General features: G+C 36.5%; 1 protein-coding gene across 2 annotated transcripts in view; it reads left to right on the top strand.

Annotated features, from left to right (window-relative positions):
• CALCRL (calcitonin receptor like receptor) overlaps positions 1-12,717 on the top strand; it is a 62,683-nt gene that overhangs the window by 25,985 nt on the left and 23,981 nt on the right. For both annotated transcript variants that reach the window (XM_042822538.1, XM_042822539.1), the window contains exons 2-6: positions 6,891-6,990; positions 8,004-8,148; positions 9,492-9,602; positions 10,465-10,577; positions 11,612-11,703. In XM_042822538.1, coding sequence (XP_042678472.1) covers positions 6,940-6,990; positions 8,004-8,148; positions 9,492-9,602; positions 10,465-10,577; positions 11,612-11,703 — 512 coding nt within the window. In that variant the 5' untranslated portion in view covers positions 6,891-6,939. The remainder of the gene's footprint in view (positions 1-6,890; positions 6,991-8,003; positions 8,149-9,491; positions 9,603-10,464; positions 10,578-11,611; positions 11,704-12,717) is intronic.

Genomic DNA, 12,717 nt, shown 5'->3' with positions numbered 1-12,717 from the left:
TGGTATTAATATCAGCAGATGCAAGCTGAGTGGAAAGCAAGATGAGAAACGTTCTTGTTTGGAGCATGCTGTTAAGGCTCTCATTTCTCTTAATCATAGCAAAAAAATCAGTTCTCTGTCTTCGTGCTCTCAGTTAAGGCCTGTGCCCCCACTCTGTAGGGATGAATGAAACTTGTCCTCGCTGTAGCAACTGTATGAATGGCAGTGTTGTCTCTGCAAATCCTTGTCCTGTATTTTCAAGCTGCAAGGAGTTGTAAAAGGAGACAGGAAGAAAGATAGAGCCCTTGGAATAAAATGCTTAACGAAGGCCTAGTCTAAAATATTAAAGACAATCCCTGCTTGAATAAGCAGCTGGAATGAAGAAATAAGAGTTCTTCCAGCTTGGGATATTCTGTGATATTCTATGACTCCAGTAGAATCGTGGGCTCAGGCAGTATAAGGCAGGAACTGTAAAACAAGCACTAAATGAACGAAACTCAATCATTTGAAAATGTGACTAGTGGAGAAAATATTATCCTGCTTTTTTTTATTATAATTTTAATTTGGTAAAATATGTAAAGGTGTGTGTTCCTGGGAAACTGATTTCAGTAGTAAAAGTCATTTTATGCTTGCTGCCAGTTCTTGTTATCTCTTTTTAGGCTAGACGTAAGGAAGTTTTATACTATATCACGCTATCAGAGTTTGATAGTGGTTTTCATTTAGAAGATGAAATAATCAGTACTATTGGCAGAAAATATAACCAAGAAAACATTGTGAAATTATTTTGGAAGTGTGGAGTATTGTTATTTTGCTTTAATATTTCTAACGTTCATATGATGCGTTTATTTGGCAGTTAGATATCTAACAAAGGAAAACAATCCTGCTGAGTTTTAGCTCTATTAGTCTGTAATGGAGTCATTGCATTTCTTCCACGTGGAATTGCAGCATTTCATACTGCTGGCTTCGTATGTTAAAGTCAATAGAAAGTTCAACTTATTTCAGTGGGAAGAGTAGAACTTCAATAAACTATAATAAAGGCATTGAAACATTGAAACAGAGGCAGAGAGAATGTCTGTATCTGCAAGAACAAAAGAAGGAAATGTTTTTGTATTTCTAACAGCTATACCTAAAGGTATGCATCCTTTTTTGTCAATAGAATCCCTGTCAGTGTATATTTAAAGAGCCAAGTTGGTGCATTGGACAAAGACACAAACCATCTTAGCTCTGCAGTCTGTTGTGTAGAGAGGAGAGACAGTGCCTGAGGGCAGAAGTTGCTGGTTATTCCATGGGAAGAAACCTGTTAAAGTTTTGCCCTCAGAACTGTTGTAATGACAGTTTTGTGGGTTGTTTGCGTTTTTATGTGGGTTGTGGTTTTTTGGTTTGTTTTTTGGGTTTTTTTTTTTTTTGATTGGTTGGCTAGTTTGGTTGGTTTTTAACTGTAATATATAACCTGGAGAACTAGCACCACCTCAATTTATGGATACGTTCTTACAATTTTAGGAATTGTTAGAAATGGCCAAGAATGTTGTCCGTAACTGCTAGTATAATCTGTTGGAAGTGGGAGAAAAAGCAGTAGAAAAAAACTTAGATGAATGGTAGCCAAAAGCTGTTAATGGGAAAAAGTACACAGAAGTAATTTAATCTGTGTAATTTTATCTACAGATGGTTCTGCAATCTCTGCAAGGCCTCTGGCAAGCTTCTCGAGTGATGAAAAAAAAAAAACCAAACCCAAACAATTTGAATGGTAATAGAATAAAAGATATGATACATCTTTGGGAACTAAAGCTGATTTTCTACTTGCTGTAAGCCTCTAAGTGGGCCTTGAAACACGCCGTATGTGTTCATTTCTAGGACCACACATACGGTTCGTACATTTCTTCTTTTAGTTCACGAGAGGAGAGTAAATGCTGTCATACTACTTGGTAGTAAAAAACCGTTGGAAAGGAAGATAGAAAGAGGGAGAAAAGTTAGTGCGTGGAACAAAGGATTTGACATTTATATAAGATGTCTCCGTGTGTGTGAGAAGTGATGCAAGTCTGGAGAATGAAAAGTAATGAAAAGTTGAAAGAAACTGGGTTTGTTGCACATGGAGTTTGTTTTCTATATTATATTTTGTGGTGATGCAGTGAATATTGCACATCTTTTCATAGTTATCAGCCCACTTGGAGACATCTTTAATAGGCCTGTAAGCATTTTTTTTTGTTGTTCTGCAAATGAAGGGATCTCAGTTGATCCTTGTATGCGCTGCTGCATTTCTTAGGCAAGCTCTTTGTAGTACTGCATATTTCTGATGCTGCCCATTACCAGCCAGTGGTACGCACAGTGATCTGTCCCAGCCCTCTGAAGGAGTTCAGAATGGTACTGGAAGCATTTCTGTTTTTACTTCTGTTAATCTGTTTTCCATGAAGCGACCGTATCTGATTTGAAGAGTGGTGGTCACGCAAGTATCAAAGAATAAGTGCAGCAATAGTAATTCTGTAAGCACTGCCTTACAGCAGTTCTGCCAGCATTCACAGGACAGGATTCACAGGTCCTATCAGTGCTTTAAATCAGTATGTGTAAATTAAATTTTGTTTATTGCAAAGTACAGCAACTTATGGATTTCAGTGTATGTAAATGTGGTTGGTTTTTTTTTGCTGTTGTTTTTAAAAAACCTGAATAAACAGTGCAGTTGAGGTCTGTAGGAAGCTGTGAAGAGCTAGTGCTTCTATGCTTTAGAAGTAGTCTTAGAGAACCATCTTTCAGTTTCCTGTCTCACCTGTTTTAGGAGTCTGCAACTGCTGATGCTTGGGTCTTAGTTAAAAGCACCAGTAGGGAGCAAGGAATTCTAATGTCATGAAACTGTTCTACCCAGTGTTCAGTACATTTGTTCTGTGGCCATTATTTTTAAGTTTCCTTCATTATCCCCGTAATTATTAGGAGGATGGAGAAATTTCTACACATATAGGTGTGAACTGTTGTGTAATGCCATCAGAGCAGTTTGGTCCAAAAATTAGCAGAAGTCCCTTCAGAAATAAAAGAGCATTTTACCTGGTAAGGAGGATTTCCAAATTGCCCTGAATTGGCCTCTGTGCAAGTTTGGAGGTAGTTCACTTTCAGGACTAACATAATATGGTCCACAAAAGCCATTATAGTTAGAAAAAAAACAAGAGTCTTTTCCCCCTAAACTTATGTGACCAGAGAAGTAAGTGATTCTGTAGCTCTGCTTGGGGCTCCTGGAATTTCCTAACAGTGCAATACAGCAATGCACATTAGGGATGCTTGGAAAGGGTTGGACATTTTCCAACTTGGTTTTTTTTTGGCTGTACCTTGGGCTGAAAGAACCAAACCCTACCTGAGGGAATGAAATACTTTGAACTGTATCCCTATCTCTAAAAAGAACCAGAAATAACAAAATACCCGGTCTGAGACTGCTAGCCCCAAGAAAGTAGGGAGTGCTAGAATAACAGGAAGAGGGTGTGTTTTTTTTTTGTCAAGAAATAGCCATTTGCACTGCCACTTTCAGCAGAGAGGAAGGATATATACGTCTATGTTTGCACGTTCAACTTCAGTGTTGCAATGTTGCAGCATCGTTGCAAGCTAATGGAATTTTTACTGGAAAATTTTTCTCAGGAGAGTCACAGATTACCAGACAATTTGTGGAATACACTTGTGCAGTGTATGAATGTAGGCACAATAATGTCAGTAACTCTCTCCTATCTCAGACATACAGAGATGCATTTTGACTTCAAGTCAAGCTAAAGGGCAGGTGCTTAAGGTAAAAGCCTATGTATTTTCTTGATGTATTAAATGCAGTCAGATGATTGAAGTTCAAAAAAATCCTTATTTTTTCACTTGTTAATTTATTATTTTTTTTTTTACCCTTTTGCTGTATGATTGAAATGGGAAGTGTCTGGAACTCAGCAAGGGTGACATTTATTCTTGGGAGAGTGGGAAAAGATTAAAAGTAGAAACAGCTGATGAGGCAGGACGGATGGCTGTGCAAAGAAAGTAGGAGGAAGAGAAACGTGAACATCTGCTAAAGCTGTACCAGTGACCCTTTTGGCTATGTTGCAGTTCCTTTTGAATTTGTTATTCAATAGATGTCACCGCTATCACTGAGAAACACAGCATGCTCCTGTGCTTTCTCTTTTGGCAATCGTAATGAAGACAAAAAGTTCTTATTTTTGCTGTTGCTTTTGCTGTTATTTTTGTTTGCTTGGTTTGGTTTATTTCATACTTTTTGTGTGGGATTGGCTTCTTTTTCTTTAGTTTTTTGTTTTTTTTTTTTTCCCCATTTTCATTTTTTTGTGCTCCCCTGATGTTTTGGCAACATGCATTAAGAAAAAAAAAAGAAATTTTAGAGATATGAATTGCTATTGAAATTTGCCCTTCTCATCCCACTGATGGTCTTTTACTGGGAAAACAGGCCGGGCACCAGAACTATTAGTTCTGAGGTTGTGCCCCCTGGCTTACAGTGAGTGGCGTTGAAGGATGCTGCATAGATTCCTGCCATCTTTTCCCACAGGTTAACTTCCATTACACTCAAAGTTAATCTTGGTCTAATAAAAATGTCCACTTTTCCCCACAGTAGAATCGTTGAAGATGTGTAACAGTAGAACAGCACCTTGGGAAGCATTATTATTATTTAAAGAAATCTAACAGTGGGTTCTTCTATTGTTAACTTCTGTGCCTTGTGCATCTCATGCCTCCCAATAATGAGAGTCCTGAAAATTGTATTAGTTTCTGAGCTCATAAAAACAGATGCTATATAAAAACAACCTTGCTTTGTCAAGAGTACTGTCCTGCTACCTCATTCAATAACTGAGTATACTGCTGTCCATTGCTAAGAAAGATTTTCATCTTGCTGTGAAAGTGCTTGTCCTATCCAACTGAAATAAACTTTGAATGAATTTATCTGATGATGAAAGAAATGCTTTGCTGAAGTCCGACATGATTTGCTGAAATAGGCATCTGAATGACCCTGCATTTTGTAATTAAATCCAATAGTAATATTTGGGAAGATAATGCTTTTTTTCCCTCTATGTATAAGTTTTTGTATTTACAAGTTAGTAATTGCAAGGAATAAGTAGAAAGCATTGTGAAAATAATAGACTTAATCTTTTATCACTTGAGGAGAATTGATAACTTAATGCTGGATGCTGGAGTATTTGAAAGGAATTGTCTACAGAACCACTAGATACAGACACTTAAAGGAACTGATCCAAAGGGTGACTTTTTATATTGTGAAACATAAACAGTCATGAACTGTGAAGCAACACAGATGAGTTTTGCTGCTGTTCGTACGATATCATATACGTAAAGAAATATAAGTAAGGTTAATCAAGGGCCATATCTAATCTTAATTTCAAATTTCTCATCCACTGTCTCTTGTAGCAAAAGGATTTTTGGAACTATTGTGGGGAAAATTATTTTGAACTTCTTCACGTGCAAAAAAACAAAGAAATATAAAATAACGATCGCTATGTTCTACTCGATTGCTTTCTTTGTTCTGTGAACATTCTGTATGGCTTTTAAACCTCTGCAGATGTGCTTTCACATGTCTTGGAGAGAGCAGGGAACATTTAGAGTATTTCTTTACATCCAAGTAGTTCATTTTGATTTTCTTAGAATGCCGGTGTTCTGGTTCTTTCTCTCCCAGGTAAACAGGCACAACTAAAAATGTCATAAGAATTTTATCAGGTTTGAATTACTGTACCCCTTTCCCAATTATCACATACAATTGAAACCACATCATGCCATTACTAATATGGGTGTCTCCATCTGTATTTTCTATTCACTTGGTGTTCAGTCATTAAACATGGATATTTAGATGTTTTTAATTAACAATGTGTTTAGTAACAAAGACCAAAAAGCTGCCGTACTGTGTGACAAATGGTGATTTCTGCAATTAGCACTTCACTGTAGTTCTCATCAGATGTGGATTTTTTAAAGAACTGTTGGATTGCATTGCAAAAATATTTTGTGTGTGTCAGTTGGTCTTCCTATTAATCTTTTAAAAAAACTTCAAAACAGCATACTTGAAATCCAGTGCTCCACTGAATTACCTGGGCAATTTCCAGCAATCAGTATTAGAGGCTTGCATGCCAGCAGTAAAAATAGACGGAGGATCACTGATACAGTCTTGCTCTGGATTAAAATGGGGCAGCAGTAACTGAATTTAAAACAGGTTTCTTGTATTTCTATCAAGATTTAGTCTGTACAGCCTACAAAATGCTGTTTATTGAATTACAGTTAAGAAGACTCAGAGCCACTGTATTGGCAAAGTAGGTGCAGAACGCTTGCTTTTTGTGAATGAGATGTTCTAGAAGTATTATCTTCTTGTAAAATTCTCTGTGCTGGGCAATGTACTGTCACTTGTTTCTTGTGCACCACCTGTAGGTTGTGATGCTGGATAGGAAAAAAAATCCAAAAACAAGCACAAGTATCATCGCAGGTCAAATGTGCCTTGAGTCAGGAGGAAGGTTTGCATGAAGATATTCAGACAGCAGCAGCCCTCTTGCTTCAGTAGCAGTTCAATCTTTGAATTAAGTAGGCAACTCAGATCTTGGCCGTTGGGACCTGTTAATTGTTGTCTGTCTGTTAGAATTGATATCAGCTACCAAATTGAGATAAACCCTCTGAAGAAATGGTATTAGTTGAGGCCATGGGCGGGCCCTTCCTGCCTGAACTGTGAGAGATGGATGTGCTGGTGCAGGCAAGATCTGGGTGCTGGAATTTGCTATGGTGAACTGAATGCACTTTCTTCACGTGATATTGTGCATCTCCATGTAGGTCAAAAGACACTAGGTGGAATAAAAATTGGGTGGACCTCCACTGATTTGTTCTACTGCATAAAGAAAATATGAAGTCATTCATCAGTTGTTGCTTTCACAAAATAACTTTTTTTCCTATATTTTTTTCTATGGCAGTTTGCATTAATTCAATCACAACATAAAATACACTGCGTCAGAAATAAAAATGACAAAAAACTGGATCACATTCTTGCTGTTCTTCCTCTCGGTTACTTTGGTGAGTTTTATCATTTTTTGTTTTTAAAATCAGTATCATTTGAGCAAGGCTGTACAGAATACCATAGGAATTTTTATTTTTCTATAAGGTAATGATGTATTCAAATACAGTTTCTGCAGAGCAGGATTACTATCTGTCTTCCTTTTATTAACAGTACTAAAGGAACAGTAATAGTAATTGCTTCTGTTGAACCAAATGTATCTTTTGCTAGCATAGAAGTTTATGGTAACAGGTGACATGTGACATACAAGTAGTGCTGTGTAATTTCATGGAAGAGTGGGGAAGACTTATCGCACAGATTCGAAGGAAATCCTAGGGACTTTTAATTTCTTTGCTTACATGAGAAAGATACAGGATTTCTATCTGCAGGTGTTTTATTTTCCATGAAGCTTAGTTGATTCAGGTAAAACTTGCTGCTTCTTTAAAAATGTAGTTGAAAGTTTAAGATTGACTTTTGTGTGTGTGCAAGTTTTGTTTTGAAAAACTACTGCAGTGGATTTCATGTCATTTGAACACTTCTCTGTATTCTGAAGATTGACTGCTTCACAAGACCATAGATAAATGAGACAGTGTATAAACTAATCAAATGCTTTGACTGTGTGGGCAGCCTTTTCATGAAGGATCATTTTGTTTCTGATCCAAATGCCTCTTAAAAGAATACAAATATCATATACTGTACTGTATGTTGAAAAAGCTGTCTATGCACTTGTGATTGTTTCCATGCTGTCTCTGCATTTTTTAATTATTTTTTATGAATCTTGCAGATATTTATTCCTCCATGCTCAATCAGGTGATATTTGCCAAGATTCAGTAATAAGAATTGTTAAATAAGCCAGAAAAACACAATATCAGATTATCAGTAGTAAGATTTGAAGATCACTTTGCTTCAGTAAAATTATATTTCAAATGTATTATTTTAAGATTTTGAAATTTTATTATCGGTTGGTATGTGAGTGGTAGTTTAAAATTGGTTGAAAAAAGATGACTTGCTAAAAAATTCTTTTTCCTCCTAGTTATTTGCCACTGCTATTCCATCTGAAGGTCATCAGAATATGACAGAGGACTTTGGTCAACTGAGTTTTACACGGAATAAAATTATGACAGCACAGTATGAATGCTACCAGAAAATTATGCAAGATCCCATTCATAGGAAAGAAGGTAGAGTTTACTTTCTCCCAAGATTTTCCAAAGGGAAGGGCCCAACATATAATTAAAGTAATTCAGGATCCTGAGCCTTTATTTATTTTCATGTCATGTCTTGGTAGCAATCATTCTTTCAGGCTTTTTGTACAGTTTTTTAGAAACAACATTAAAGTAATATGATGTATATCACCTGACACAAATCTTTTATTTTTGATAAGAAAATGTTAAAGAAATATTCAGATTTTTAAAATTGCGACTGTTTCTGCATTATAATTTCTGAAAATATTAACTGGTTCTGGGGAGAAGAGGCAATTGCACTCTTTCACAAAATGTTTTTTTCTCTTCTGAGATGTTTCTTTGAGGAAAACAAATGTCTGGAAGCCAGAAATGGATATGGGAGTGTTTATGTAGAAGCTTATGTAGAGGCCAGGGCACCACAACTTCAGAACAATATGGACAAATTGGAAAATGTCCAGATCAGGAGTAGAGGAAGTATGGTGTTTGAATCTTCACGATAGTTTGAGGAGCAGGGAGAAGGTGGTATTATTTTTTTGAATAGAAGACTGAAGGAAGACAGAAAAAATATTTTTCCAATCTGTGGTCAGTCCTTCTGCATGTGTTCTGGGAAAGAAATTTGTTATAAAGCCCCAGCTGATTCTCAAAGGAAGTTTATTTTAGGTGTTCTAAAACAGATCTACACTGAGTACAGTGAGGGATTAAAACAGGCTCTTGAGGGACTCCGCAACATCCCTGACCTTGAATGGACAAATAGCTGCAGGTTCATCTCTGAGGAAGAGAAACATGGCTGCCTCCCAGATAGGCTTTCTGATTGTTTCTAGGATACCATTTAGTTTTCGGTGAGCTAATAAACACATGTATAGCTTAGGTATACATTCAAAATGTAAATAAATTCAATAAAAGGGTCTTGGCAAAATCGTAGAACCATAGAATGGCTTGGATTGGAAGGGACCTTTAAAGATCATCAACCCCCTGTCAGGGCAGATAAGATTCAGAGATCTTTGTTGTGCGTTTTTTGGTTTGAATTGGTTTACTTTGCTTTGCCCAGAGAATATTACCCTGCTGTGCTCTAGATCTCACGTGTTTTATGAACTGTAGGGATAGATAATTTAAAGAGGAATGGTAACGGATTTTAAAATGTATTCTGAGAAATATACCTAAAAGGAGGTGTTTCTATTACATGAAATATTAACTGCTGGTTAATTTTAAGTTTCCATTTTTATCTTTACAAAGCAAAGTGTGCAAATGAGAAGCTTACCTTGTCCGGTGTTATACCTTATGTTTGAAAGACTGCTATGAAGGAAGAGTTATTTTATTACCAGTTGTCCACTTGTTTCTAGGTCCTTACTGTAACAGGACGTGGGATGGCTGGTTGTGCTGGAGTGATGTTGCTGCAGGAACTGTATCAGTACAGCATTGTCCTGACTACTTCCAAGATTTCAATCCATCAGGTAAGTGTGTGCATGGACTTTCTACATAAACGTATTGCTTAATGAAAGGAGTTTTTGGGTGCTTGATGCCTACTCTTTGCCTTACTCAAGCCACTAATGCATCAGAATTTCAGTAGCTTCAAATGCATTATTTGCACTTCACCTTTATCACAGAAAAGTGGAGGGCTTAGCTCCTGGTGCTGAGCTTTACCTTCTGAGAGGAAAGCAGAAATGTAATATTTTTTTTACCTCAATTTGGCAGCCGAAGTTAACAAGTGTTTCTCCCACAAGTGAGTCTTTTCCAGTAAGCTGAACTTTGCCACTGTGTGAGCATGTGGAAAATGTCACAGACTTCCACTCTTGTCAGCTTCTGCTGCATTTGCTATTTCCCAAGGTCTTCTGGTGCCCGTTTCTATTTGATTTAATCATTATGTGGTCCTGGAAATTCTCCAGTCTGATTCTAGAGTGGTTTCTCTATTGATGTTTTCCTGCCTGTTCAATTTACAGTGGTAGGATGTTAGACTTCCATTTATATCTTGCATGTTGAAGTAGCCATTTAAGTATCCTTGTCACTTCATCTGGTAGTTCTGTAACAGCTTGATATATTTTGATTGTATTTTGTAGAGGGGAAATGTATTTGTTTGGTTTTCTTTTTTTTAAGAAAAAACACATCATTAGTTGCCCTTGCCAAGCAAAAGCAATGGCCTCTGGTTTCTCAGAATTCCAAGTAACAAGCAACGTCTCTCTAGTCATATTAATAAAGCTGTCATTTGTTTGCCAATCTTTTTCACGAAACACGAGGATCAGGAAGTAGAACTTCACTGCTGACTGTTGTTTTTTTGCCTTGTTTCTTTTTCTTTTCGACTACTCTGACTGCCTGTAGAAAAAGTTACAAAGATCTGTGATCCAAGTGGGAACTGGTTTAGACACCCAGAAAGCAACAGGACATGGACAAACTACACCCAGTGTAATATCTATACGCACGAAAAAGTGAAGGTAGGAAAGGAATCAATGCATGTCACCAGTCTCAAGAAACTCATCTGTGAAGCTTGAAAAATTCTGGCATGCACAGTGTCTCATCTAATAATTCTTAAAGCTTTACCTGTAATCTATTTATGTGATTACACAAGTCTGCAGCCTTTCAAACATTAAATTGGACTAATAGGTTGAGTGGACGTGTACAGTATCTATTGTATGAGCTTATGTATGCAGGCTGTGATTCCTTCTTACACAATCTAGATAACTATGTTTTATCCTGGTAATATAAGGTTTAACCTAAAGATCTTTCTTTTTTTTCTGTGTAAGATGATGATTTTTGTAATTGAAAACAAAAAAAGCAAATTTGTGAGGCAGGTTCCATAATTGAAAGCAGAATTTTGTTATTGGTAGAATTGAAACTATTAATTCAAGTAATTGATGGTAACATCTTGTACGTATGCCTAACATAACTTTACTAGTTCTTCATTATTATTTTGCTCTCCATCTAGCTTTTCATAATACTATAATTTGGCTGCAGATTTGTTTGATTTTTCCATTTAGTCTTTGATAGTTCAGAATCATTGTTAATTTTTTTTCATTCTTAAAACAAAACATTGGTACAAAGAAAATATCTTTGTAAGAGGAAAAAATTATGGGAGGAAAAAATGCACATTCATATGTGCAACACATTATTTCCTTTAAGAGATGTTTGATAGATGAATCCAATCTCAGATGGGAGTGCACTGAGCACGGTAGCAGAAATGACCAGTTTTTACATAAATACTCAGAAAAAACATAGTGTGTATTTAAAAGCCTGATGTTTTAACATCTAAGAGAGAATTTCAGGTGTTTTAAATGAATCTGGTTTTTGCCCAACAGAAAGCGATTTTAGTAAGATGATTTGCAGGATTCTGGATTGGCTCATTATCAGTAAAGTTTTTATTTTCTGAATCCCATTACAGTCATTTTGTAAGTAGAGAGATGTATAAGCATGTTCTTCCTTAATAATTCTGCATGAATCACATGTGCTTCGTTTTATTCTTCTGTTGCAGACTGCTCTGAATTTGTATTATTTGGCCATCATAGGACATGGTCTTTCAATTGCCTCACTTCTGATTTCTCTTGGCATATTCTTTTACTTTAAGTAAGTACACTTAATATTTTTTACCAAATCTTAGTGCTTGCCACAATACTGGTTTCAATGTTTTTGAAACACAGGCCTTCCCAGTAAATCAGATGGAGCAACAAGGTGGAAAAAAAATCAGTATATTGGTTTGGCATTGAACATGCTGTTATAATAAAATTTTAGGTTTCTATCCTCAGGAACCTAGAATTCCCGATCTGCAAATTAAAAATTGTAGCAGATGTTGGAAATGGGGAAAATGGCACTTAGAAAACACACCCAACTACTAAACAAGCATTTCTGATGGAGAAGGCTTGCTTATGTTTGTTTGTTTTTAATTATAACTTAAGATGTGGATATGTCAAGCCTGGGTCATACTAAAGAGTAAATGGAAACCAAAATACTTACGGTATATAAGTCACACGTATGGTGTAACATGGCATGTAAGTCACATTCTGAAGTAAATAGCCACGTAACACAATAAATTGTGAAGAAAATAAAGCTAAAAGCAACATTAGGAATGACAACTATAAAAATAATCTTAATTTTCCTTATTCATTGTATTATTTTTCTGAGAGTTCTGTTCTGTCCACTCTTTAGCAGTTACTATGTCATCTTACAAGCAAGCCTGAGTAGTGTGTTGCCAACGTAACCAATTTCATAACTTGGAGTATAGCGTGTGGGTCTTAAAAAATTGTCTGCTTCAGACTTTGCTCACTTTTTTTTTGTGTTTGTAAGATGATGAGGCTTAGTAGAAAGCTGAAACCAGTGTCACTGCAGGGTTGCCACATGAGCAGAGCTGAGGCGCTGTCAATGACGAGCTGTTCTCTGCCAAATGCTGCATTGCGTGGTGTCGGCTCTCCTTGTTAACTGGCACTCCTTTAATCATTTCTGCATCTGTTCTTCATTGGAAAAGGTGGATTTGCTCTATGATAGATGGATCCACTTTGCAATCTTAGCTGTTTCTCATCACTGTAGCCTTCCATTTCACTCCATCTTTTTTTTTTTTCTTTTTTTTTCCCCTAATATGTAAAT

The sequence above is a fragment of the Centrocercus urophasianus genome, unplaced genomic scaffold, assembly GCF_019232065.1.
Source record: "Centrocercus urophasianus isolate 14NV4802_14NV808 unplaced genomic scaffold, USGS_Curo_1.0 seq_20, whole genome shotgun sequence".
NCBI classification, from domain to species: domain Eukaryota; kingdom Metazoa; phylum Chordata; class Aves; order Galliformes; family Phasianidae; genus Centrocercus; species Centrocercus urophasianus.
This window is presented reverse-complemented; position numbering and strand designations above follow the sequence as displayed.